We start from the raw sequence: 25,685 nt of genomic DNA, 5'->3' as shown, positions 1-25,685 counted from the left end.
GCTAGAAGTTAGAAGTGATGGTGCACACCTGAAATCCCAACACTCTGGAAGCCTGAGGAAGTTCCAAGTTTGAACCCAATCTGGGCATTTCAGCAATTTAGTGAGACTCTGTCTCAAAATAAAAAACAATGGGAGTGTATGTGTCAAATATATCTTTAAATATTTATATCATAGCTAGAAGTGATGGTGCACACCTGAAATCCCAACACTCTGGAAGCCTGAGGAAGTTCCAAGTTTGAACCCAATCTGGGCATTTCAGCAATTTAGTGAGACTCTGTCTCAAAATAAAAAACAAAAAAGACTGGGAGTGTAACTCAGCATGAAGGCTTTGGGCTCAATCACTTGTAGCTTCTCCCCCAAAATATGCCTTATGAAAATATATAAATGGAATATTAATTGCATATTGAAAAACAGAGAAATTTTTAAAAACTGGGAAACTTCTTGATGTAAAGAAATGGTCTAAACAGTGTTGAAGTTTTTTTTTTTGTAATAAGGCAGCAACCTGATCTACACGTATGAGATCATATTCTCTCAAAGAGAAGGAAGCTAATTAGGAAGGAGAAAATATATGGTTGCTTAGAAAATAAAAAAGAAGACATAATTTCATTGTGGATGAAGAAGGTCAAGTTAAAAATAGACCAGGAGAAATTTAGAAACCTAAGAAAAATGAAAACATACAGCACCTGGTTCACCTTTCTGTCCAGCTGGTCCAGGGATACCATCTTCACCCGGTGTTCCTTTTTCACCTGGAGGTCCTGGGGGCCCAGGATGACCTCCACCACCTAAAGAACAGATTACAGCAAGTTACTTTCATTTTTTCAGTTCCCTTTCTGTTCACATACCTAAATTTTAAAATTTTAGCTTCAAATAGTACTTTTGAAAAGACACAAAGTGCTTTGGAATACTTCTTTAAATCACAAATTTTCTTTTAGAACTCTCATACATTTTTTGGTACAATTTAGATAGATGCAATGATCACATTCATCATGATGAATTTGTGTCTTGTATACATGATATATCTTGATACCTCTTTTTTCCCATTCCCTTCCACCCCTCTTCCCCTCTTTATTTACAAAGCTTTATTTCCATTTTATCCTTCTTTCGTCATTTTTTTCTGTCCCCTTCCTTCCTTTCTCCCTTTCCCATCCCTAGTTCCCCTTTCCCTTTGAACAATTTCTTCCTATTTCACAATATCTATTATACATTTTGGTCCTTATTTACATTTTCAGTTTCTTACACCACAGAGACAATGTAATATTTACACATGTGTATTCCAATTATTTCTTGTAAGAGTATGGCCTCAAGGTGTATCCATTTACCTAGAAATGTCTCAAGTTTATCCTTCTTTATGGCTGAGTGGTAACTCCACTGTATATAAAAACAAATCCCACATTTTTTTTACCCATTCATCAATTGATGGGCATTTGGGCTGTTTCTACGATTTAGCTATTACAAACTGCAGTGCCATAAACACAGGTGCACATATATTGCTGTGGTATGATACTTTTAATTTTTTCAAGATGATATCAAGAAGGAGAATAGCTGAGCCAAATGGGACCTCTAACTCTAGTTTTTTGAGGAATTTCCACAGTGGTTGCACCAGTCTGTCATCGCACCAACAGTAGAAAAGGTGCCCCCCCAACAGCCTGCCAGCATTTGTTTTTAGTTGATTTCTTGATAGCAGCTATTCTTTCTCGAGTGAAATGGAATCTCAGTGTTGTTTTAATTTACATCTTTCAAATGACCAGTGAGGTTGAACATTTTTTCTTGTATTTACTTGCCATTTGTACTTATTCATCTGAGTATGTATTCATCTCAGATGCCCATTTTTGGATTGGTGTTTAAATTGGGGGGTTCTGTAAATCACGAAAGCTTATGAAAATAAAGAACAAAGAGCAATAATGACATAAAGAAACAACATAATCACTCAATATCTGAAGCTTTTTTCATTTTAATATGGATTTAGAATATACAAAAAATAGTGTGCAAGGGAACAGGTTATATTAGAGAGGGCTCATATGGGTCAACATAGGTGATTTAGTTTAAAAGTCAATGAAAAATTTTTTTCTCCAGCCTGCCATTCTAAAAAAAACAAAAACAACAACAACAACAAAAAAAGCTCAGCATGTATCTTCTATAAAAGGGAACTTGAATTGACTCTCAATAAAATCTGAGGCTAGAAAATAAGGCCCTATAACATTAAATAATTTTTATTAAAAGTTGTTCCCTTTGTGCCTAACATACAATGCTAAATAAATTATCACATCTCTTCTTCTTGAAATGTTTACAGCTGAATAGGACTTTCCCAAATTGAGTTGGATAAGCTTTAATTTTACAGAACAGCAATGTCTTAATATTCACACTTACCAATAGGACCAGGTTCTCCGGGAAGGCCAGGATTCCCAGGAAGACCACTAATTCCTTTTGGTCCAGGAAGGCCTGGGGTTCCTGGAACAAAAAGCTCAATTTAAAAATAAAGAAAGCCACATTGCTTTGAGAGCTACAATTCAAACAGAATTTATAGCATTAACATAAGGAAACTCCCCAAACAGATGACTGCTGGATATTCTTAAGAATAATCTTAAATTTTAAATGTATTTATCCAGAGAATAACATTATTATATATTCATAAATATAAAAATAATTACCACTATATTACTGTGGTAAAATTTATACAGTTTCAATTTGAAATTTTTAATCCATTCATCTGACCTTAGACATTTGGGTGATTGACAGATTTTACCTCTTATTAAGGAAATGGTTATGACCTTTTCTGCAAATGTCTCTTTGTGGACATATATCTTAAATTATCTTGGGTAAATACCAAGGCATAGAATTGCTGGTTCAGGGAGTAGAATTCAGAAAATTATAGCAAATTGATGTACATGAAGTTAGAATATTAAAGTTGAAAATATGTAGGTAGGTATAAAAGATAGTTTTGCTTCTCATATTAAACCCATTAAAAGTGAGCAGATTGTTTTCAGCAAAAATTGCAATTATTTGTAAGATGAATTATCTCTATAAAAGTATATGAACACAATCAAAGATCATAAACAGAATTATACTATTTTAATTATCTTACACAGTATGTGAAGTGTTGTTAAGTTAATATAATGTAGAATGTGGTAAATTAAGAATACTACAGAGCCAGGTATGCTGGCAAACATCTGTGATCCCAGTACTCTGGCAATCAAGGTAGGAGGATTGCAAGTTTGAGCCTAATCCGAGCAATTTAGGGACTTAGTGAATCCTGTCTCAAAACAAAACTAAAAAAAAAGCTAGGGATGTAGCTCAGTGCGAGGGTCCTTGCTTGGCTCAATCCCCAGTGCAACCCCCCCCAAAGAATCTGATATATGTATATTTATATCATACAAAGAGGACTCTAAAGAAAAAGTATTAATAATAAACAGGGCCTTTATATAATTATATACAGAGAAGTGTCATCTCTTCAAGAAAACCGAACTTTCCTGAGTGTATATAAAAAGAGCTAGACAAAAATAGAGAGAAGTTAGAAACTCCACAATCATACTGGAGATTTTAATATATACCTTTCAGTAATTGAAAAAACAATTAGATGAAAAGTTGGTAAGGACACACAAGATTTTAACAATATTACAAACTAATTTGACTCAATGGAAATTTATAGAATATATTGTAATCACACAATTTATAATTATTATTATTGTTGGTATTGGAGAGCAGGCCATCACCCAGCCCTGCTTAATTTTTTGAGACAAGCTCTAACTAAGTCCCTAAATTGGACAAGCCAGACTGGAACTTGCAATCCTTCTGCCTCAGCCTCTCAGAGTGCTGAGATTTCAGGTGTGTTCCACCATGGGTGGCTACAGAATATAAATGACTTTTAAGTGAATAGGGGAAATTCACCAAGGCAGACCATAAATCGTGCCATATCACATGCTTCCATTAGCATTAATAGTTAAATTGTACAAAGTATACATTTACTCTTTTGTCTTTTCTGTGGTACCTGGTATTGAATCCAGGGTATTTGCACCAAGCTATATCCCCAACCATTTTAAATTATGAGACAGAATCTTACTAAGCTGCTAAGTTGCCCATTCTGGCCATGAACTTTTAATCTTTCTGTCTCAGCCTCCCAGATAGCTGAAATTACAGGCATGTACCACCATACCTAACTAAAAGTATGAATTCTGACCACAATAGAATAAAACTAAAATTCAATAGCATAAAGATGTTTGGAAAACCCTCTGAATTTATAAATTAACAATATCAGTGTAAGTCACCTATGAAAAAAGTGAATATTAACAGAGAAATTCGAAAAATTTTTAAATTGAATGATAAAGCACAAAAGAACAGAATTTGTGGGATTCAATTACACTATACATGGAAATTTAAAGAGTCAAACACACCTATTATAAGATAAAGCTGAAACTTCCATCGAAAAAAGCTAGGAAAAGAATAGCAAATTAGGGCTGGGGATTTAGCTCAGTGTTCGGTGGTCTGCCTCACAAGCGCAAGGACCGGAGTTCGATCCCAGGTACCAAAAAAAAAAAAAAAAAGAATAGCAAATTACATCTGTAGAAGTAGAAGGTATGAAATAAGAAGGACATAAGCAGGAACCAGTAGATTACAAAACAAAAAGTAGGAAAAATAAAATACAGAAGTTTAAACAATTAATTTAATACTTGAAACTTAATGAATATCTAATAAGATTGATCAAGAGGAGAGAAAACAAAAATTACTCCAATCAAAATATTTTGCTTTTTTGTGGTATTTACCCACATTGAAGCACTACTCTGCATTGAGAAAGATAAACTTGGGTCATTTGTAGGAAAATGGATGCACCTTGAGACCATAATGTTAAGTAAAATAAATCAGACACACAAGCTTTAATATCACATGGTTTCCCTTATGTGAGAAATCCAAAATACAAAGAGCAAAATAAAAGACAGATAATACGAAGCAGGGGGACAGATCTTTCTCAAAGGGCAGAGGGATTAAGAGATGGAGGGAGGGGAAGGAAGGAGAGGAAAAGGGGATGAAAAAGTGAATTGTGATGCGCTCTGTACATGTACAAACTGCACACAAGGAATGAAAACATTATGGACTGCAAACATGTGCTAATAGAATTGTTTTCAAAATTGTTCTTTTGTAGTGTTGGGGATCAAAATCAGGACCTCACATATGACAGGCACACAACAATGATAGCCCTCAAAAAATTATAAAAGTGCAGACTTCACAACATATCTTACCTAAATTAAAAGCACAAAACAAGAGTATTGTTCACAACTAGATGTCAATGGATTTGACAACTTAGATGAAACGGCCAATCTCCTGGCAAAACAATTTATCAAAATCAACATGAAAATGAAAAAAATCTCAGTCAGGCATGGTAGTGCATGCCTGCAATCCTAGCACTCTGGGAGGCTTAGGCAGCAAGATAACAATTTGAAGTGTAGCCTGGGCAATTTAGCAAGACCCTATCTCAAACTGAAAAATAAAAAAGTATAGGAATGCAGCTCCATGTAAAGGCCCTGGGTCCAATCCCCATTACAAACAAACAAACATATAGACAGTTTGTGTGATGATATATCTATTAAAGACTGACTCTTTTATTTAAAATATTTCTACGAAGAAGACCACAGGCTGGATTCCACAACTGTTAAATATTATGAAATATTTAAAGTAAAACAGAGAAAGACACAAAACTTCCCAGCCCATGATGGCAACAAATCTCTATACCAAAATGTTGATAAGGACACTGTGAAAAAGGGAAATCACAGAAGAGCACCTCTCATAGCCATAGACAAGTTTAAAAAATCAGTGTAAAACCAGCAATACTTAAAAGTAATATATGCAACATGACCATCTTGAAGTTTATCCCCAGAATATGACTGTACAAAAAAATGACAGTGCAATTCAATTAACAGAAAAAAAATAAAAGAGAAATCTATTTCCTAAAGTACAGAAAAAAAGATTTGCTAAAACTCACTCATTTTGATTTAAAAAAAGCTATCAGTAAATGATGAAAAAGCTCTCAATAAATTAAGAATAGGAAAGAAATGTCTTAATAAGATGTACAACATTGCATTTAATAGAAAAATAACAAACAGTTGTTTTTAGTTTTGGAAAAAGATAAGGATGTTGACTACAACCACTTCTATTAAATGTTATCCTGGAGGTCCTTGCCAGTATAATTAAGAAAGAAAGAGAAATAAAAGGTATGAATAACAAAAAGAAATAAAAATATTTGAGATGATATGTTAGTTTATAAAATCAAGAAAACCTATAAACACTCTTAGAATTAATAAATGGAACCAACAATTTCTTTGCATACATGATGAAGATTTTATAATCAATTATATCTATATATTTCCAAAAATAACTGGAAAATGAGGGTGGAAAAGAAATTTCATCTCAAATCTCACCTGCAGACATCAAATTTCCAGGGATAAATTTAACAAAAGGTGATCAAGAGTTATAAAATGAAAAGGGTGTCATATTGAGCATACCTGGAGAACATACTCAAGTGAGTTAAGTTAAATACCTAAGTAAATGGAGAGCTAAAATATCCATTGAATTGGAAGACTGTTAAAATGTTAATTTGGATCAGTTATCTAGATTTTGTAGCAATCTTAATCAAAATACCTGCAGGCATTTTCTAATGGAAATTGATAAATAGATTCCCAACTTCATACAAAAGACCAAACCAAGCTTTAAAAAACTGGAACAAAGGTTTAGTACTCGTGTTTCAAGTCTTAATGTAAATTTACAAAATTCAGACAATGGTGTATTTTAGCAAGATTATAAAATAGATCTGTTGTATAATCCCCATGATTGATGTACTAATTGTGTACTGCAAACCTGCACTAATAAAAAAATTAATATTTTTTAAATCAAAGAAGGGAAAATAAAGCAACGGAGCAGAGTTCTACCTATGTGACTGAATTTCTGACAAAGGAGTAATTGTGATTTATCCAAAGAACTAAAGCTCTTTCTTTAAAAAAATTCAGAGCAATTGAATATATTTGTGGGAAAAAATAAACCTTCTGTGCTATCTCACACTATAAGAATATTTTTATTCAAGATAGATCATAACTTAAATATAGCATGCTTTCTCTCATGTAGAATCTAAGGAATATATTTTTTAAATATAGGTGACATGAAATTAGAAGGAGACTATTAGAAAAGAGAAAGGAGATCTGGAGGAGAGAGGAGGAGAAAGGAGAAGGGAAGTGATGGTATGTTACATGCATGTACAAACATGACAAAATGGAACTCACTATTCTGTGTAACTAATGTGCAACAATAAAATTTAAAACAAGTAATAATACAAAACAAATATTATAAACCTAACCTTGAAAGTTTAAGCATTAAAAGTTAGAAAAAATTAAAATATTTTCATAACTTCAAGTAAACAAAATGCATAGGGTAAGACACAAAAATAACCATGAAAAAAAAAAGACAGAAACACTGGACTTTATTAAAAGTAACATTTCATTCATTCATTCACTCATTAATTCATAGCAAGAGAAACTGAACCAAGGGCCTGCATACTGAACTACATCATAAGCTGTTTTTTGCTTTTTATTTTGAGGTAAGGTATTATAAGAAGCTAAATTGCCCAGTCTGGGCTGCAACTAGTAATCCTCCTGACTTGGCCTTCCAGAATTCTGGGAGTTGCTGGGCATGGCAGCCCACACCTATACTACCAGGACTCAGGAGGCTGAGGCAGGAGGATCGCTGTGAGTTTGAGACCATCCTGAGCTACACAGTGAGTTCCAGGTCAGTCTCAACTACATAGTGAGATCCTGTGTCAAATACCAGAATGCTAGGATTATTGTAGATAGGTAAATTAATTAGATCATTTCATAAGCAGACAGGGCCCTCAAGACATCAGTCCTCAAAGAGCCAAGAGAGGGAGGAGCCAACATGGAGAACAATTAAGGCACATCCACTGGTTAGCATTATAAAAAAGGAAAAGAGGTACTACTTCCCCTAGAGATAGATAGCAGTGATTGATATTCTACATGAGAAATTCCTTGTATGTGACTTATTTTCCCATTCGATCCCCATTTAATCAATATTGTCTGGGTGACCGTACTTGTAATCTTATTGGCTGGTCATGGTTTTGCCCCACCTCATGTCCACTTTGTAATTTTCCATTGGGTTTTATAGTTTTGTCCCAACTTGAACCCACCTCACCTCCTGGCCTTGATCCATCAAACCCCCCAGGGAAATAGGATCCCAGTCAACCCACTTTCTTAGACAAAAGCTTTCTTTCTCTCAATAAATTTTTCCTACTTACAAAATAAAAGGAGTTTATAGACCCAAGGATGCATAGTGTATGATTCTATTTATATAAATTTCCATAATAAGCACAATTAATTGTTGACAATAGAAGTTATAATAATGGTAATCTTGAGGTGGAGTGAGGGGAGGGTTCCCTATAAAGAGGCATGAGTAACCTTTATCATGTGAAAGAATTACTTTATATTTTGCTATGTTTGGTGGGTTCATGGGATACGTACATAGATAAAAACTCATCTATAGTTTTGTACGTTTTATCATATGTAATTCACACTTCAATAAAAATATTAAGGAAAAGATATCTGAAAACCCATTCATCCATGCCACTGTGTAATTAAAAAAACAAGCAAAAATTTTAAAAAATCATGAATAAATACGTACTATAATTATCTATTTCAGAGTATCTTTGTGGCTATAATGCTAGTTTCTTTTCCATGAATGACTGTCTTTGTCATCCAAAGGAGCAATATGATTGTTCTACCAACAGCCACCAAATGTGTGCTTGCGTACAACTTTCTAAGAGAATCAGCAGCAAGCTAGGGCCTGACAGTATATTATCACCTATAAAAATAGTAAGGCCTCTTAATTGATTTATGGCTAGCAGTCAAAGATTGAAAAATGCTTCGCCAAACAAGTCTCTCTGCCTGCAGGATTTGTCCTGCTGAATCAGTAATACTTATTCTCTTTCTACACAGAAAGACATATGGGCAAGAAGAAGGTAAAGAATTAGTTTGACATCATGTGTCTGATTGGGAAACAGAATGCTACTCTGCCAAATAAGGTTGTATGTATCACTGGTTAGAGCTGATACAGAAAGAAGAACTTGCAAGGAATACCTACCTGGGAACCCAGGAAGGCCAGGTTGTCCTTTTGCTCCAGGTGTTCCGGGTAATCCTGGCAAACCAATAACTCCCGTAGAACCTTTGATACCTGGGTTCCCTGGGATTCCGGGCAGACCAGGTTCACCCTAAAAAATATGAGTAAAAAGATAAAACTGAAGTTTCTATATGACCTAAATTTTATAACAACGTATTATTATTTATAGAGCTTTTCTATATATTGGCACTCTGCAAAGTTCTTTACATAAATTGCTGCATTTAATCAGAACAGGCCTGTGAGTTAGATTTTGTCATCCCCACTTATAAATGAGAACACTGAATCTTAGAGAGGTCAAGCATGAGGTAATTAGTAAGAATGGTAGAATTAATTTGAAGCAAAAAAGCATGAGCCTAGAGTTCATGCTATTTCTGTGCTATGGAGATAGGTAATTTTCCTTAACCTCTAAAAACCCTAACAGAAAAATACTGTTTTAATCTCCATGTTACAGTGATACAACTAGAAACTGGTGGAATCTGAATTTGAACTCAACTGATTTCAGAATCTGTGATCATTATGTCTGCTATGCTACAATGCAAATCATTTACGATAAACATGTCAACCAATTGATATGGGAAGTCCTACTGCAAAAAGCAGCCTTGCCTTGCTCCTCTTTCCTCCCTTCCCCTAGCCTCCCTTGCCTCCCCTCTTCTTTCTTCTCTTCTCCCTCCCCTTACCCTTAGTGTCCTTTCTTTTTTGTACTGAGAATTGAACCTAGGGCCTTTGTACTAACCTACATTACCCCTCTTGTTTAGTTTTTAAAACAAGGTCTCGCTACATCACTAAGTTGCCTAGGCTGGGCTTGAAATTTGAATCCTGCCTCAGGCTCTCAGATAAAAGAAGGTTCGTTTTCTTTCTTTTTTTTTTTTCCTTGTACCAGGGATCAAACTCAGGACCTTGTGCTTGTGAGGCAGGTGCAGTGTTACTAAGCTAAATCCTTGGCCAAAAGAAGGTTTTTATCCTTTCACGTTGATAGTGGTTTCACATACACAAATCTTAATTTTTCAATTACTATAAAAGAATTCACATATTTTTGCTCAACGAATATTTGCATTTTTCTTCTAATAGAGCCTTAGAAAAAGTCATACCACTTTCACAGTTAATACAAGCTTTGCCTAATACCAATGAAAACATGCAACGCAACCACAGTGCTCACTGCTCTTCTCATGCATCACTTCCTCTGAATCTTTGTCCTTTTCATCAGTGCCACTTTTATCCTCTGTTTTGCTGACTTTGCCTTTACTGTATTCCTTGGAAACATATCTACAGTTTTGCAAATGATGACCCCGTCTACATTCCTACTGTTGTTTTTTTTTCTGTAACCCTATTTAAATTGATTAAAATCTCACTTCTAGTATTATTACTTTCTATTTTTAAATGTTTTATTGTTTTGTACTGAGGATTGATCCCAGGCCCTCACACTTTTTAACCATTTGGTCTGTAACTGAGAGGCATCTCCAGCCCTATTTTCCTTTTTGCCCCCTGGACTTTCTTTTTTATTTACCAATTTTATCTTTTAACTGTTCATTTGGTAAAATACCACACTGGTTTATGACTGGGAGGCAGGGAGGCAACACAACTGCATGCTTACACTGAACAGATGCATGACTAGTTGTCACTGACAGAATTTGGAACAAGTGAAATGACTGTTCACTGATCATGATACAATCTCTTACAACCTTATTGGTGATTTGTGGACTGAAAAGCTAATGTACCATAATAACTGAGATTTGATTTATATTATTTTGGATTGGTTCTATTTAAGTTGTTACAACTGAAATTTGTATGTATTAGAACTGTGCAAAGCAAAGACTGCCTGGGTCTTGTAGAATAACTGAGCTATAGAACCTTATATGTTCAACCTGACACTATTCTAAGATCTAATAATACCACCTGAAAGAAATAATAGGTCATTTTACATTATTTTCTTTATCATCTCTATCACTTTCCGAATTTAGGTAGAATTTGCAAACTAAAATATACTTGTAGGCCATATAGAAAAACTGAAAATTCGTTTTTTAAATACTTATATTTCAGATATCTGCCAATTGAAACATTTTTTCTGCTACTGTCTATGATAACCTCATACATGATTTTTTTTTTGTACTGGGGATCGAACTCAGGTCCTTGCACTTGTGAGGCAGGCAGTGGAACCACTGAGCTAAATCCCCGGCCCCATACATGATTTATTATGGTGATTTTCATTGCACTATATAAATGTTAAAATCACACATTCCAGAAAAAAAATATATATATTGACAAACTTTAAAAATTGTATAAGCAATTTTAAATCAGTGAGGAAAAATGGAGTTGGATCAACTAGATATTAATTTAGAAAAAAAAGTTCCTCACCTCATACAATGCACAAAAATTTAGGTGAATTAAAGATGCAAATATAAAGAGTAAAACAAGTAAAATACTAGAAGTATATATAATTTCTTTTTAGGTTCTTTGGATGTACACATCTTCATAAGTAGAAAACAATAAAAACAAGTAAGCAAGCAAGGAAATCTGTCTGTAATCCAGGTCTCCAACCTTCCTTACAACTTCTTCCTCTCAACTGATAAATATCCCATTTCACCAAAAAATACATAACCAGAAAATCATGTTCTTTCCTTTCCTCACCAAGCCTCCCTTTTCCAAAATCTGTCCTATCTTTTAGTTGCTCCAGATTTTGGAGCCACCCTTGACACTACACTTTTCCACAAGAAAATCTCCCTGCTTTGACCTAGAAAATATATTCAGCACCCAACCATATTTTTCTTAATCATTTGCACTATTATCACCCAAATCCAAGCCATCAACATCTCTACCCTGTATTATTTAAATAGTGTCATAATTGGCCTGTCTGCTTTCATCCTTGTTCCTCTATTATCTGTTTGAAAGTAAGAGCTGTAATTTTTGTTTTAAAAAATTAACGCACAATCAGTCATGTTATTTTTTCCATTCACTCCCATTTCACTCAGGAATAAAAGCCCTTAATATGACCCACAAAGCCCTAGATGACCCGTCCATTAGCAACCTGACCTCATTTCCTCTTCAGCGTCACTCACTCATGCTACTTATTCTACACTGTCCTCACTTACGTTTCTCTGCCGTAATAGTTATGCTCCCACCTCAGGGTCTTCACATGACTCACTCCCTTAATGCAATGAGGTCACTGCTCAATTGTTATCAGAGATACTTTCCCGTAATCATCAAAATGTAACAATACCCAGTCACTTCTATCACCAACTTTGGTTTACATTTTGTCTTGAGGTTTATGAACTTCTAACATGCTATAGCCTTTATTTATTTTTTTAATGAATGTCTCCTTGACTAGATATAAGCTCCATGCTCACAGTGAGTTTGTTTCATTTATAATGTATCTCTAGCACTTACACATACTCAACAGATACTCTTTGAATGAACAAATGAATGAGTATAAATTCATATATGAACACCATAAATAATAGGATGAACAGCTGATTGGGAGAAAATATTCACAACATATATAATCAAAAGTGGATGTCCCTTCACTATTAACAACATACTTTTACAGATCAGTAAGAAATACATAAGCAAATCCCTCCTAAATGAATGAAGTAAATAATGTTAGTAGACAATATATTAGAAGGGAAATGAACACATAAAGCTTTACTTGTAATCTGGAAAATTCAAATATAAATAATAACAATAATAATAAAAATAAACTTTTACTTATTAGATTGGTTAAATTAGAAAATTGATAGTATTAAATATATATAAAATGAAGAGAAAACAGAAAATCTCTTACACTAATTATGAGAGTACAGAGTTACTTAATAAAAAATATGATAGGAACTACAACATTACAAAGGAACATGTATGGTAAGTTTCACCAACTTTGCTCAGAATTTATTCTCTAGTGATATTTACCAGAGTCTTAAGACATATATAAAGGTATGAATACAATTTTTTTAGTGCAGCAAATGTTTGTAATCATGAAACCATAGAAAAATTTCAGTACTCATAAAAGATCAAATTAATTCTGGTGAACTAATACAAAAAATATTTAGAAAAAGGAGTGAGGCTTGTATTTATGAACTGATAAAGAAAGCTTGCATAGATTTACAGAGTATAGCTAGGAAAGCACATGTATAGTATGATTTTTTGCATGTAAATAAAATAGAAGAAAATTCTTAAATTTGAAAGATGTAGCATGATTTCATATATCAATAACTGATGAAAAATACTACCAAGTTTAATTGTACTAATATGCTTACTACTGTAAGATTATTCATTTTGGCACCACAGACTTTTAGTATAAAATCCGTGTCTTGAATGAAGTATGATATACACACATAATTTGTGTATTGAAAACCCTTCTTTGGAACAGAACATAAGAAACCGCTAAAAATGGTTGTTACCCTGGGGAAGAAGAACTGAGTATTTGGGGTTTGTGAACATACAGAAAGAATACTTCTAATATTACATCTTTCCATACTGATTGTATTTTAAAATCAAATTAATATGGTACTACTACTATAAAAACCTAACAAAGTAAATATTGAAATGAATATATCCTTTGAGCCAGAAATTTCACTTTAAAATCCTGTCCATTATAAATAATTATAAATGGATCCACAGATAGCATATACACTCATAAAGAAAACTGTATAAAATAAACTGGAAAAGAAAAAATACGTTATAAAGCAAGTTATAAAATAGAATAAATGCTGAAATTCCACATATATACAATCTGTGGAATAAAAAAATTATATATGATTACACATATACACACAAACACACACACACACACAAATGTGTACGTACTCCAGGAAAAGAACAATAGTTTGATGTTTTTTCAATAGATGGTGTTAATCTCATGTGGGGAACCCTAGTGGATGTCATATAGTGCAGAAAACTCGCAAAACTGCTGGCCCATAGAGATGAAATTGAAATTGCATTGCAGCAATCTCAGTGACCAAGGTTGCCCAAGTAGCATTCCACTGTACTAATAACTATCTAGAAGCTAATGGCCACCACTTGTAGCACCTCTTATAATTGTAGAGTCTAAAGATACATTGCATTAATCTCATGATGTCTCAATAAATGTAGTATTAATATTTATGCAAGTTTTTATTTTCTTGAAGTGTGTATACATTACAGAACAAAACAGTCAACTGATACATCAGCTATTTTTAAAAATTAATTGTATTAGTAAACTACATATAGATAGATAGATAGATAGACAGACAGACAGATAGATAGATCACATTCATCACAGGGAAATTTTACCTATACAAAATATATCTTGATTCTTCTTTTTTCCCCATTCCTCTCCCCTCCTTTCAACTATTCTTTCTCTGCTTATTTACAAAAGCTTTATTTTCATTTTTTTCCTTCTATTCTTTTTTTCCTTTTCTCTTCCTTTCCTTCTCCCTCCCTGCTCTTTTGGTCCTCTTCCCATTTGAATATTTTCTATTACTTCCCAATATCGGTCATCCATTTTTGTCCTTATTTACCCATTCAGTTTCTCACACAAGCAAAACAATGCGATATTAAAATATGTGTGTCTGATTTATTTCACTTAAAAGTATGGTCTCAAGGTGGATTCATTTACCTAGACATGTCTCAAGTTTAGCCTTCATGGTAGAGTACTACACTCTTGTATATAAAAAACTACATCTTTTTATCCATTCATCCATTGATGGGAACTTGGACTGTTTCCAAGATTTACCTATTACAAATGGTGATAGTATAAACATTGGTGTGCATATATCACGGTGGCATACTTTTAACTCTTTTGGGAAGACACCAAGAACAGGAATAGCTGGGTCAAATGTGACCTACCTCTAACTCTAGATTTTTGAGGACTCTCCACACTGATTTTCACAGTGGTTGGACCAGTTTATATTCCCACCAACAGTAGAGAATTGTTCATTTTGTCCCACATTTGTTGTTGGTTAATTTCTTGATAACAGCTATTCTTTTTTTTATTTTCAATTGAGTTAATTGGTACATTTTAGGGATACAGTACAGTTACATTCATTGTTAGGTTCTTGTACCTCTACATGACAGGTCTTGGTTCTCATTTTTTCCCCTTGTCCCTGCCCTCCCTTCACTCCTCCTCCCCTCCCCATTTACAACCACTTTATTTCCATCTTTTCATTTTCTCACATTTTTTCTTTTCCATTATTACCCTTCCCCTAACCATCCTACCTTCCCTACACTTTTAGACCTTTTCTTCCCATTTCACAGTGTCAGTCATCTCAATAGGATCATATGTACTATTACAGTTTATTCACACCGGAGAAACTATTCGGTATTTACATGTGTGATTTATTTATTTCACTTAGAAGTATATCCTCAATATGTATCCATTTTCCTATGAATGAATCTAATTTCTCATTCTTTATGGCTGAGTAATATTCCATTTTATAGAAAAACCACATCTTCTTTATCCAGTTTCAAACTGATGGGCAAATGGACTGTTTCCAAGTTTTAGCTACAACAAACTGTGCTGCTATAATAAGGGTGCAAATAAATCACTGTGATATGATTCTTTTAGTTCTTTTGGAAAGATACCCAGCAGAGGGATGGCTGGGTCAAATGGAACCTCTAGTCCCAGCTCTTTGCGGTATCTCCATATTGATTTCCATAGTGATTGCACCAGTCTGCACTCCTAACAATGGAGAAGGGTTCTTTTCTCCCCACAACTCCGCCAACATTTGTTATTGTGTGATTTCTTGATAGCAGCCATTCTTTGTGTGGTGAGGTGGAATCTCAGTGTTGTTTTCATCTGCATCTCATGAATGACTAGTGATGTGGAACATTTTGTCATATATTTACTTGCTACTTTTACTTTTTTTGTCTGAGAAGTGTCTGTTCATTTCATATGCCCATTTTTGAATTGGGTCTTTATATGGGGGGGCTGATTGTTTTGAGTTCTTTATATATTCCAGATAATAGTCCTTTGTCTGAGGAGCAGCTGGTAAAATTATTTTGCCAAATTGTAGGTTGTCTCTTAGTTCTGCTGATGGTTTCTTTTGCAGTGCAGAAGCTTTTTAATAAGATGAGATTCCAGTTGTTGATACTTTCTGCTAGTTCCCATGCTATGGATGATTTGTTCATAAAATCTTTTCCTATGCCGATGTCTTGCAGAGTTCTGCCTAACATATCTTCCAGCAATTTTAGTGTTTCTGTTTTAATATTTATATCTTTAATCCACTTCCATTTTAATTTAGTGCATGGTGAAAGATAAGGTTCCAATTTTAATCTTTGGCAGGTTGAAATCCAGTTTTTCCAACACCATTTATTAAAGAGGCTATGGTTCCTCCACTGAGGATGGTCAGCTCCTTTGTCAAAAATGAGGTAGCTGAGTACATCTGGAATTGTTTTTGTGTCTTCCAATCTGTTCCACTGATCCTCAGGTCTGTTTCTTTGCCAGTACCATGCTGTTTTTATTATAGTGGCTTTGTAGTATAGTTTCAAATTGGGAGTTGTTATACCCGCTGCCATGTGTTTGTTGCCTAGGATGGCTTTCACTATTCTAGGTCTCTTATGGTTGCAAATGAATTTTTGGATTTTTATTCCAGTTCTCTGAAATATAATATTGGACAATCAATTGGCATTGCATTGAATATGTATAGCAGTTTTGGTAGTATGGCCATTTTCACTATGTTGATTCTTCCTACCCAGGAGCAGGGGATATCTTTCCATTTTTTTGTTCCTCTTCGATCTCTTTTTTCAGAGTGCTGTGATTTTCAGTGTAGAGGTCTTTTGCTTCTTTCAATAGATTGATTACTAGATATTTCATTTTGTTGGATGCTATTGTGAAGGGAATTGTTTCCCTAATTTCTCTCTCAGTGAGTCTGTTATTTGTGTACAAGAAGGCTATTGATTTTTGTGTGTTCACCTTGTATCCAGCTACTCTACTGATTCTGTCAATTAAGTGTAGAAGTCTTTCGGTAGAGTTTTTTGGGCCTTCAATGTAGAGTATCATATTGTCAGCAAATAATGACAATTTAACTTCTTCCTTTCCTATGTTTGTTGCTTTAATTTCTTTCTCTTGTCTAATTGCTGTGGCTAATGTTTCCATTTTTGGGGGATTGAACTCCGGTCCTTGCACTTGCAAGGCAGGCCACCGAACCGCTGAGCTAAATCCCCAGCCTTTGCTTTAATTTCTTTCTCTTATCTAATTGCTGTGGCTAATGTTTCCAGAACTATATCAAAGAGGAGTGTTGACAGTGGGCATCCTTGTCTTGTTCCTGATTTTCACATGAAACGTTTCAGTTTTTGGCCATTTAATATGATGTTAGCTGTTGGTTTTTAATAGATAGCCTTTATTAAGTTGAGATATAGATCATCTATTCCAATTTTTGGCAGGGTTTTTATCATGAATAGGTGTTGAATTTTGTCAAATGCTTTTTCTGCATCTATCAAGAGGATCATATGGTTTTTATCCTTGACTCTGTTAATATAGTGTATTACATTTATTGACTTAGGTATGTTGAACCATCCTTGCATCCCTGGGATAAATCTGACTTGGTCAGGATGTATGATATTCTTGATGATCCTCTGTATTCTGTTTGCTAGTATCTTATTGAGGATTTTTGCATCTATATTCATTAAGGAGATTGGCCTGTAGTTCTCTTTTTTAGTTGTGTCTTTCCCTGGTTTGGGAATCAAAGTGATACTTGCTTCCAGGAATAAATTTGGAAGTATTGCTTCCCTTTCAATTTCATTGAACAGTCTGAAGAGTAATGGCAGTAGTTCTTCTCTAAATGTCTTGTAAAATTCAGCAGTGAATCCATCTGGACCCTGGCTTTTCTTTGTTGGTAAATTTTTAATTATATTTTCAATTTTACTGACTATAATTGGGGTGTTTAAAATGTTTTTATCTTCTTTGTTCAGCTTTGGTAATTCATAAGTATTAAAAATCTGTCCATTTCTTCTGTGTTTTCCAATTTATTAGAGTATAGGTTCTCTTTTTTTTTTCCTGTTTTTTTTTGAGACAGGGTCTCACTATGTAGTTGAGACTGACCTAGAACTCACTATGTAGCCCAGGCTGGTCTCGAACTCACAGCAATCTTCCTGAGTCAGCCTCCCAAGTGCTGGGATTACAGGTGTGCACCACCACGCCCGGCCTGAGTATAGGTTCTCAAAGTAGTATTAATGATCCTCTGGATTTCTGTTGGATCTATTGTGACTTCACCTTTTTCATTCCTGATTGTATGGATCTGAGTCTGTTCTTTCCTTTTTTTGATAAGATTACCTAAGGGTTTATCAATTTTATTTATTCTTTCAAAAAACCAACTTTTGTTTCATTTATTTTTTGTATTGTTTTCTGAGTTTCCATTGCATTGATTTCTGCTTGAATCTTTATAATTTCCTCTCTTGTTCGAGGTTTGGGTTTTTCTTGCTCTTGTTTTTCTAGGAGTCTAAGAGTCATCATTACATTATTTATTTGAGCTCGCTCTGTTTTCCTAGTGTGGGCATTCAGTGCTATGAATTTTCCATGAAGAACAGCTTTCATTGTGTCCCATAGATTCCTGTATGTTGTATTGGCATTTTCATTTATTTGTAACAACTGTCTGATTTCTTCTTTATTTTCCTCTGTGATCCATTGATTGTTCAGAAGAGTGTTGTTTAGTTTCCATGTGTTTATGAAGTTCCTAGAGTTTCTTGTGCTATTGATCTCCAATTTGATTACACTATGATCTGATAGTATACAGAGGATAACTTTGATTCTTTTGCATTTACTCAGACCTGTTCTATGAGCTAGTATGTGGTCTATCTTGGAGAATGATCCATGTTCAGCTGAAAATAGTGTATATTCTAATTTTGTGGGGTGGAATACTCTATAGACGTCTATTTAGTCCATGCATTCCAAAGCTTGGTTCAGTTGTAGCATTTCATTGTTGATTTTCTGCCTAGATCATCTATCTATTTGTGATAATGGGGTATTTTAAATAACCCACTACAATTGTATTAGTGCTTATTTGGTTTTTCATGTTACATAATATTTGTTTTATATATTTTGGGGCATTAATATTTGGTGCATATATGTTTATGATTGTCATCTCTTCCTCTTGAATTGTTCCCTTTATAAGAATGTAGTGGCCTTCTTTGTCTCTGAATGAGTTTTGGTTTGAAATTTTATTTGCTACCCCTGCTTTTTTCTGGTCTCCTTTCCCATGGAGAATTGTTTTCCATCCTTTCACTTTTAGTCTATGGACTTCTTTTTGCACTAGGTGTGTTTCTTGTATACAACATATTATTGGATTTTTCTTCTTAATCCATTCTGCCAGTCTACTTCTCTTGATTGGTGAGTTGAGGCCATTGACATTGATGGTTATAACTGATATGTTCTAACTTATTATTGTCATGTTATTGTCCTATTGTTGACTCTTTTTAGTTTTTACCCCCTCTCCTTTTAGTTTCTTGCCTTGTCTATTTGATTTGGTCAGTTGGGCCTCATGGTATTGAGACCTTTATTGTCCTTTACTAGGATCTTGTTTAGAATTGCTTGTAGTGCTGGTTTGGTGTTCATGAAGTTTCTCAGGTGCTCTTTGTCATGGAAGTACCTTATTTCCCCATCCATTTTGAAAGAGAGTTTTGCAGGATACATCAGTCTTGGTTGGAGGTTGTTTTCTTTTAGTACTTGAAATATCTCACTCCAGGCTCTCCTTGACCTGAGAGTTTGTGTTGAAAAGTCTGCTGTGATTCTGATGGGCTTTCCGTTGCATGTCATTTGTTTCTATTCTCTTACTGCTGTAGTATTTGTTCTTCTGTTGGATTTGTGGGATCTTGATTATTATATGTCTAGGTGTAGATTTTTTTTTTGATTGTGGCTAGTTGGAGTCCTATATGCCCCATTTATCTGTATGTCTAATTCTTCCCTTCTGTTTGGGATGTTTCTTGTCATTAATTCTGTGAATAGCTTTTTAAAGTCATTTGTATTTTCTCCCGCTACTTCATGGATTCCTATCGGTCTTATGTTATTCTTCTTTGCATCATCTAGAAGTTGTTGGATCGATTTCTCATGATCTCTTACTGTTTTTAAGAGACCTCTCTTTTCATGGTCACTGACTGCAATCCTATCTTATATATCTGAAATTCTATCTTTGCAATCTTTTGTTCTGTTGCATAAGCTTTCAATAGAGTTTTTAATCTCCTAGATATCTGTTTGAATCTGTTTTATGGATTCCATTTCTTTCCTATATTGGGCATTCATTGTTTCCATTTCTTTCTTTTTCTGAGCTTTCATGGCTTCTATCATGTTCCTGAGCTCATCTGTTGTTTTCTCAGTTTCTGTTCTAGAGTCCCAAATCATGACTTCCATTTTGCTCACCATCTCTATGGTTATCTGGGAAATTATTTCTGTTGTGAATTTTTCTAGAGCCTGATTGATCTGTTTTGTTACTTCCTGTGCTATGGGTTCAGGGTGTCCTGCTGGTACACTATCAGACTTTTCACCCTCATTTGCCCTACTGTTTACCATTGGTGAACTGGAAGTCTGTCTTTGTGTTTTGCTTAAGTGTTTTCTCATTTTTATTTTTGTTGTTGGGTTGTCCATGGTTTAATTTCTGTGTTATTACTTAAATCTTTCTGATATAGTTGTGCTTTAGTTTTTGAGCCTCTAATGCTTCATAGACATTCTCATTTTCATAATATTGGAGAAAACAACTCATTAAATCAATTACAATCCTTTATCCCAATTGATACATTCAGCAGCACAATTGGATCAAGCACAACTTGCAATTTGACCACTTGTGGTAGTCATTAATCTATCACCTTTAAACCATGTGAATTAAATTAAAATCAAGAAGCAGCCCAAAATATGTTTGCAATGGATACGCTTTTCAATATAGCATCTTTACCATTTAGGATGGGGGCTTAGACTGAGTTAGGACAAGAGGATTAGAAAAGTGAAAGTATTGGAGGGGGTTTCAAGTGAAGCCAGAGGACGTAGAATGACCATACAATCTTTACAAAACTATTGACTTGAAAAGGGATAGAGTGCAAGAGTAAGGACAAGAATATATCCCCTTAACAGTAACAGGGGCTTGCTTTCCTTTGAAACTACTGACCCATGAGTGAGGTAAAATGACAGAAGAAAGGAATGTAAACAACAAAAAAAATGATAAAAGAAGAAGTCTGAGTTAGGGTAGGAGCAGGAATAGAAAGGCAGATTGGGGATAATATGGTGGAGCAAGAGACTGAGTTGGAGAAAGAGGACAGAAAAAAGAAAGAAATTGCAGGATGGAATGAGGAAAAGAAAGAAAAAAAAAGAGCTTGAAGGGCCTCTTTCAGGCTATGTCTCTGCTGTCATAATATACCATATGCACAGCCATGTGCAGAACCAAGTCCCCTAATCTCAGCTGGTCCATGGCAGATCCTCACGACTCAGACTGACCTCAGGTCACAAGGCTTAAATTGAGTTCTTTGACCTACAGGGTTGAACTCCACACAGTTCTACTACAGGTTTCCCCCGCCCTTTCTTTAAAGATGGCAGGGCTACCTTCCTCACTGGGGTTCGTGGAAGAGCAGGCAGGGGACGGCACGTATCCTCCAAATCAATAATAGGTACTGTTTCTGGAATAGCTGGAACATTCTTTTATGAATCTCAGTGTTGTTCTAATTTGCATGAATCAAATGAATAGTGATGTTAAACATTTTTTTCATACATTTATTTGCTACTTGTACTTGTTTATGTGAGAAGTATCTATTCCCTTCAGAGGCCCATTTTTTGATTGACTCTAAATTTGGGGGGGGGTTGAATTTTTTGAGTTTTTTTAATATATTCTACGTATTAGTCTTTTTTTTTTCCTCATTGAATTTATTGGTACATTTTAGGTATACAGTACAGTTACATTCATTAGGGCTGGGGATTAAGCTCAGTGGTTCCACCGCCTGCCTGGCAGGAAGAAGGACCTGAGTTCAATCCATGGTACCAAAAAATAAAATAAAACAGTTACATTCATTATTGGTATGTTGTACGTTTTCATGAAAGGTCTTGGTTCTCATTTTTCCCCCTTGTTCCTGCCCTCACTTTACCCCCTGTTTTCCTCCCCAATTAAAAACACTTTATTTCCATTTTGTCATTTTCTCATATTTTTTTCTTTTCCCTTATTAGCTTTCCCCTATCCTTCCCACTTTCCCTACACCTTTAGCCCTTTTCTTCATATTTCACGGTGTTAATTATCCCATTAGGATCTTATGTACTGTTACAGTTTTTCACACCAGAGAAACTATTTGATATTTACACATGTGTGACTTATTTATTTCACTTAGAAGTATATCCTCAATATGTATCCATTTTTCCTAGTAATGAATCTAATTTGTCATTCTTTATGGCTGAGTAGTACTCCATTTTATAGAAAAACCACCTTCTTTATAACAGTTTCCAACTGATGGGCAAATGGGCTGTTTCCAAGTTTTATCTGTTACAATCTTTGCTGCCATAAATATCGGTGCAAATAAATCACTGTGATATGATTCTTTTAGTTCTTTTGGAAAGATACCCAGCAGAGGGATGGCTGGGTCAAATGGAACCTCTAGTCCTAGCTATTTGAGGTATCTCCATATTGATTTCCATAGTGGTTGCACTAGTCTGCACGCCCACCAACAATGGAGAAGGGCTCCTTTCTCCCCACAACCCCACCAGCATTTGGTATTGGATAATTTCTTGATAGCAGCTATTCTTTCTGGGGTGAGGTGGAATCTCAGTGTTGTTTTCATCTGCATCTCTCAAATGACCAGTGATGTGGAACATTTTGTCATATATAATTATTTACTCCTTTTACTTCTTTGCCTGAGAAATGTCTGTTCATTTCAGATGCCCATTTTTGAATCAGGTCTTTATAGTTGGGGGTCCTGATTTTTTTGAGTTCTGTATATATTCTAGATAATAGTACTTTGTCTGAGGAGCAGCTGGTAAAATTTTTTCCCACATTGTAGGTTGTCTCTTAGCTCTGTTGGTGGTTTCTCTTGCAGTGCAGAAGCTTTTTAATAAGATGAGATCCCAGTTGTTGGTTCTTTCTGCTAGTTCCTGTGCTACTGAGGATTTGTTCATAAAGTCTTTTCCTATGCCAATGTCTTCAAGAGTTCTGCCTAACTTATCTTCCAACAAGTTCTTTTTTAGTATTTAGATCTTTAATGCACTTTGACTTTAGCTTACTGCATGGTGAAAGATAGCAGTCTAGTTTTAAACTTTTGCAGGTTGAAATCCAGTTTTTCCAACACCATTTATTAAAGAGCATCTTGCCTGCATTGAGGATGATCGGCTCCTTTGTAAAAGATGAGGTAGCTGAGTACATCTCCAATTGTTTTTGTATTTTCCAGTCTGTTCCACTGATTCTAACGTTTGTGTCTTTGCCTGTGTCATGCTGTTTTCATCACAGTGGATTTGTAGTATAGTTTTAAACCCACTGCCATGTCTCTGTTGCCTAGGATGGCTTCTGATATTTTAGGTCTCTTCTGGTTCCAAATGAATTTTTGGAATCTTTTTTCTATTTCTGTGAAATATAGTATTGGAATTTCAATAGGCATTGCATTGAATCTGCCTAGCAGTTTTGGTTGTGTGGCCATTTTCACCTACCCAGGAGCATTCCATAGGCATTGCATTGAATCTGTCTAGCAGTTTTGGTTTTGTGGCCATTTTCTTCCTACCCAGGAGCAGGGGATATCTTTCCATTTTCTTATATCCTCTTCGTTCTCTTTTTTCAGAGTGCTGTAGTTTTCAATGTAGAGGTCTTTTGCTTCTTTCATTAGATTGATTCCTAGATACTTCATTTTGTTGGATGCTACTGTGAAAGGAATTGTTTCCCTAATTTCTCTCTCAGTGAGTCTGTTATTTGTGCACAAGAAGGCTATTGATTTTTGAGTGTTGACCTTGTATCCAGTTACTCTGATAAAAGTGTCAATTAAGTCTAGCCGTCTCTTGGTGGAATTTTTTGGGCCTTCAATGTAGAGTATCATATCATTAGCAAATAATGACAGTTTAACTTCTTCCTATCCTGTCTTTATTACTTTAATTTCTGTCTCTTGTCTAATTGCTCTGACTACTGTTTCTAGAACAATATTGAAGAGGAGTGGTGATAGTGGGCATCCTTGTCTTGTTCCTGATTTTAACGTGGAGGTTTTCAGTTTAATATGATGTTGGCTGTTGGTTTTTCATAGATAGCCTTTATTAAGTTGAGATATAGATTATCTATTCCAATTTTTTGCAGGGTGTTTATCATGAATGGGTGTTGAATTTTGTGAAATGCTTTTTCTGCATCTATTGAGAGGATCATATAGTTTTTGTCCTTGTTTCTGTCAATATAGTGTATTACATTTATCGACTTATATATGTTAAGCCATCCTTGCATCCCTGGGATAAATCCGACTTGGTTAGGATGTATGATCTTCTTGATGATCCTCTGTATTCTGTTTGCTAGTATCTTATTGAGGATTTTTGCATCTATATTCATTAAGGAGTTTGGCCGGTAGTTCTTTTTTTTTAGTTGCATCTTTCCCTGGGTATCAAAGTGATACTTGCTTCCAGGAGTGAATTTGGAAGCATTGCTTCCTTTTCAATTTCATTGAAAAGTTTAAAGAGTGGTGGCAGTAGTTCTTCTCTAAATGTCTTGTAAAATGCAGCAGAGAATCCATCAGGAACTGGACTTTTCTTCGTTGATAAAATTTTAATTACATTTTCAATTTCAATGATTGTAATTGAGGTATTTAAAATGTTTGTATCTTCTTCGTTCAACATTGGTAATTCATAAGTATGTAGAAATGTATCCATTTCTTCTGTGTTTTCCATTTTATTAGAGTACAGGTTCTCAAAGTAGATATTGACTCTCCTCTGGCTTTCTGTTGGATCTGTTGTGACTTCACCTTTTTCATTCCTAATTGCATGGATCTGAGCCTTTTTTTTCCTTTTTTTGATAAGGTTACCTAAGGGTTTATCAATTTTATTTATTCTTTCAAAAAGCCAACTCTTCGATTCATTTTTTTGTTTTGTTTTGGTATCATTTTCTTAGTTTCCATTGCATTGATTTCTGCTCAAATCTTTGTAATTTCCTCTATTGTTCAAGCTTTGGGTTTTTCTTGCCCTTATTTTTCTAGTAGTCTAAGATTCATCATTAGGTTGTTTATTTGAGCTCACTCTGTTACCCTAGTGTAGGCATTCAGTGCTATGAATTTTCCACATAGAACAGCTTTCATTGTGTCCCATATATTCCTGTATGTTGCATTGGCCTTATCATTTATTTGTAAAAACTGTCTAGTTTCTCCTTTAATTTCCTCTGTCACCCATTAATTGTTCAGGAGAGTGTTGTTCAATTTCCATGTGTTTGTGAAGTTCCTACAGTTTCTTATGCTATTGATCCCCAGCTTGATTGCACTATGATCTGATAATATACAGAGGGTAGCTTCAATTCTTTTGCATTTATTTAAACCTGTTCTATGAACTAGTATTGGTCTATCTTGGAGAATGACCTATGTGCAGCCATAAAGAATGTATATCCTTATTTTGTGTGTTGGAACATTCTATACATGTCTATTAA

General features: G+C 34.7%; 1 protein-coding gene across 3 annotated transcripts in view; it reads right to left on the bottom strand.

Moving 5' to 3' along the window:
- LOC104847582 (collagen alpha-5(IV) chain) overlaps positions 1–25,685 on the bottom strand; it is a 267,506-nt gene that overhangs the window by 29,858 nt on the left and 211,963 nt on the right. For all 3 annotated transcript variants that reach the window (XM_010603053.1, XM_010603055.1, XM_033760324.1), the window contains exons 38-40: positions 9,130–9,256; positions 2,368–2,448; positions 684–782 (exon numbers count right to left, since the gene is read on the bottom strand). In XM_010603053.1, coding sequence (XP_010601355.1) covers positions 684–782; positions 2,368–2,448; positions 9,130–9,256 — 307 coding nt within the window. The remainder of the gene's footprint in view (positions 1–683; positions 783–2,367; positions 2,449–9,129; positions 9,257–25,685) is intronic.

The sequence above is a fragment of the Fukomys damarensis genome, unplaced genomic scaffold (assembly GCF_012274545.1).
Source record: "Fukomys damarensis isolate Sample0158 unplaced genomic scaffold, DMR_v1.0_HiC HiC_scaffold_39, whole genome shotgun sequence".
Taxonomy (NCBI): domain Eukaryota; kingdom Metazoa; phylum Chordata; class Mammalia; order Rodentia; family Bathyergidae; genus Fukomys; species Fukomys damarensis.
Note: the sequence above shows the minus strand (reverse complement) of the source record. Positions and strands in the feature narration are given on the sequence as shown.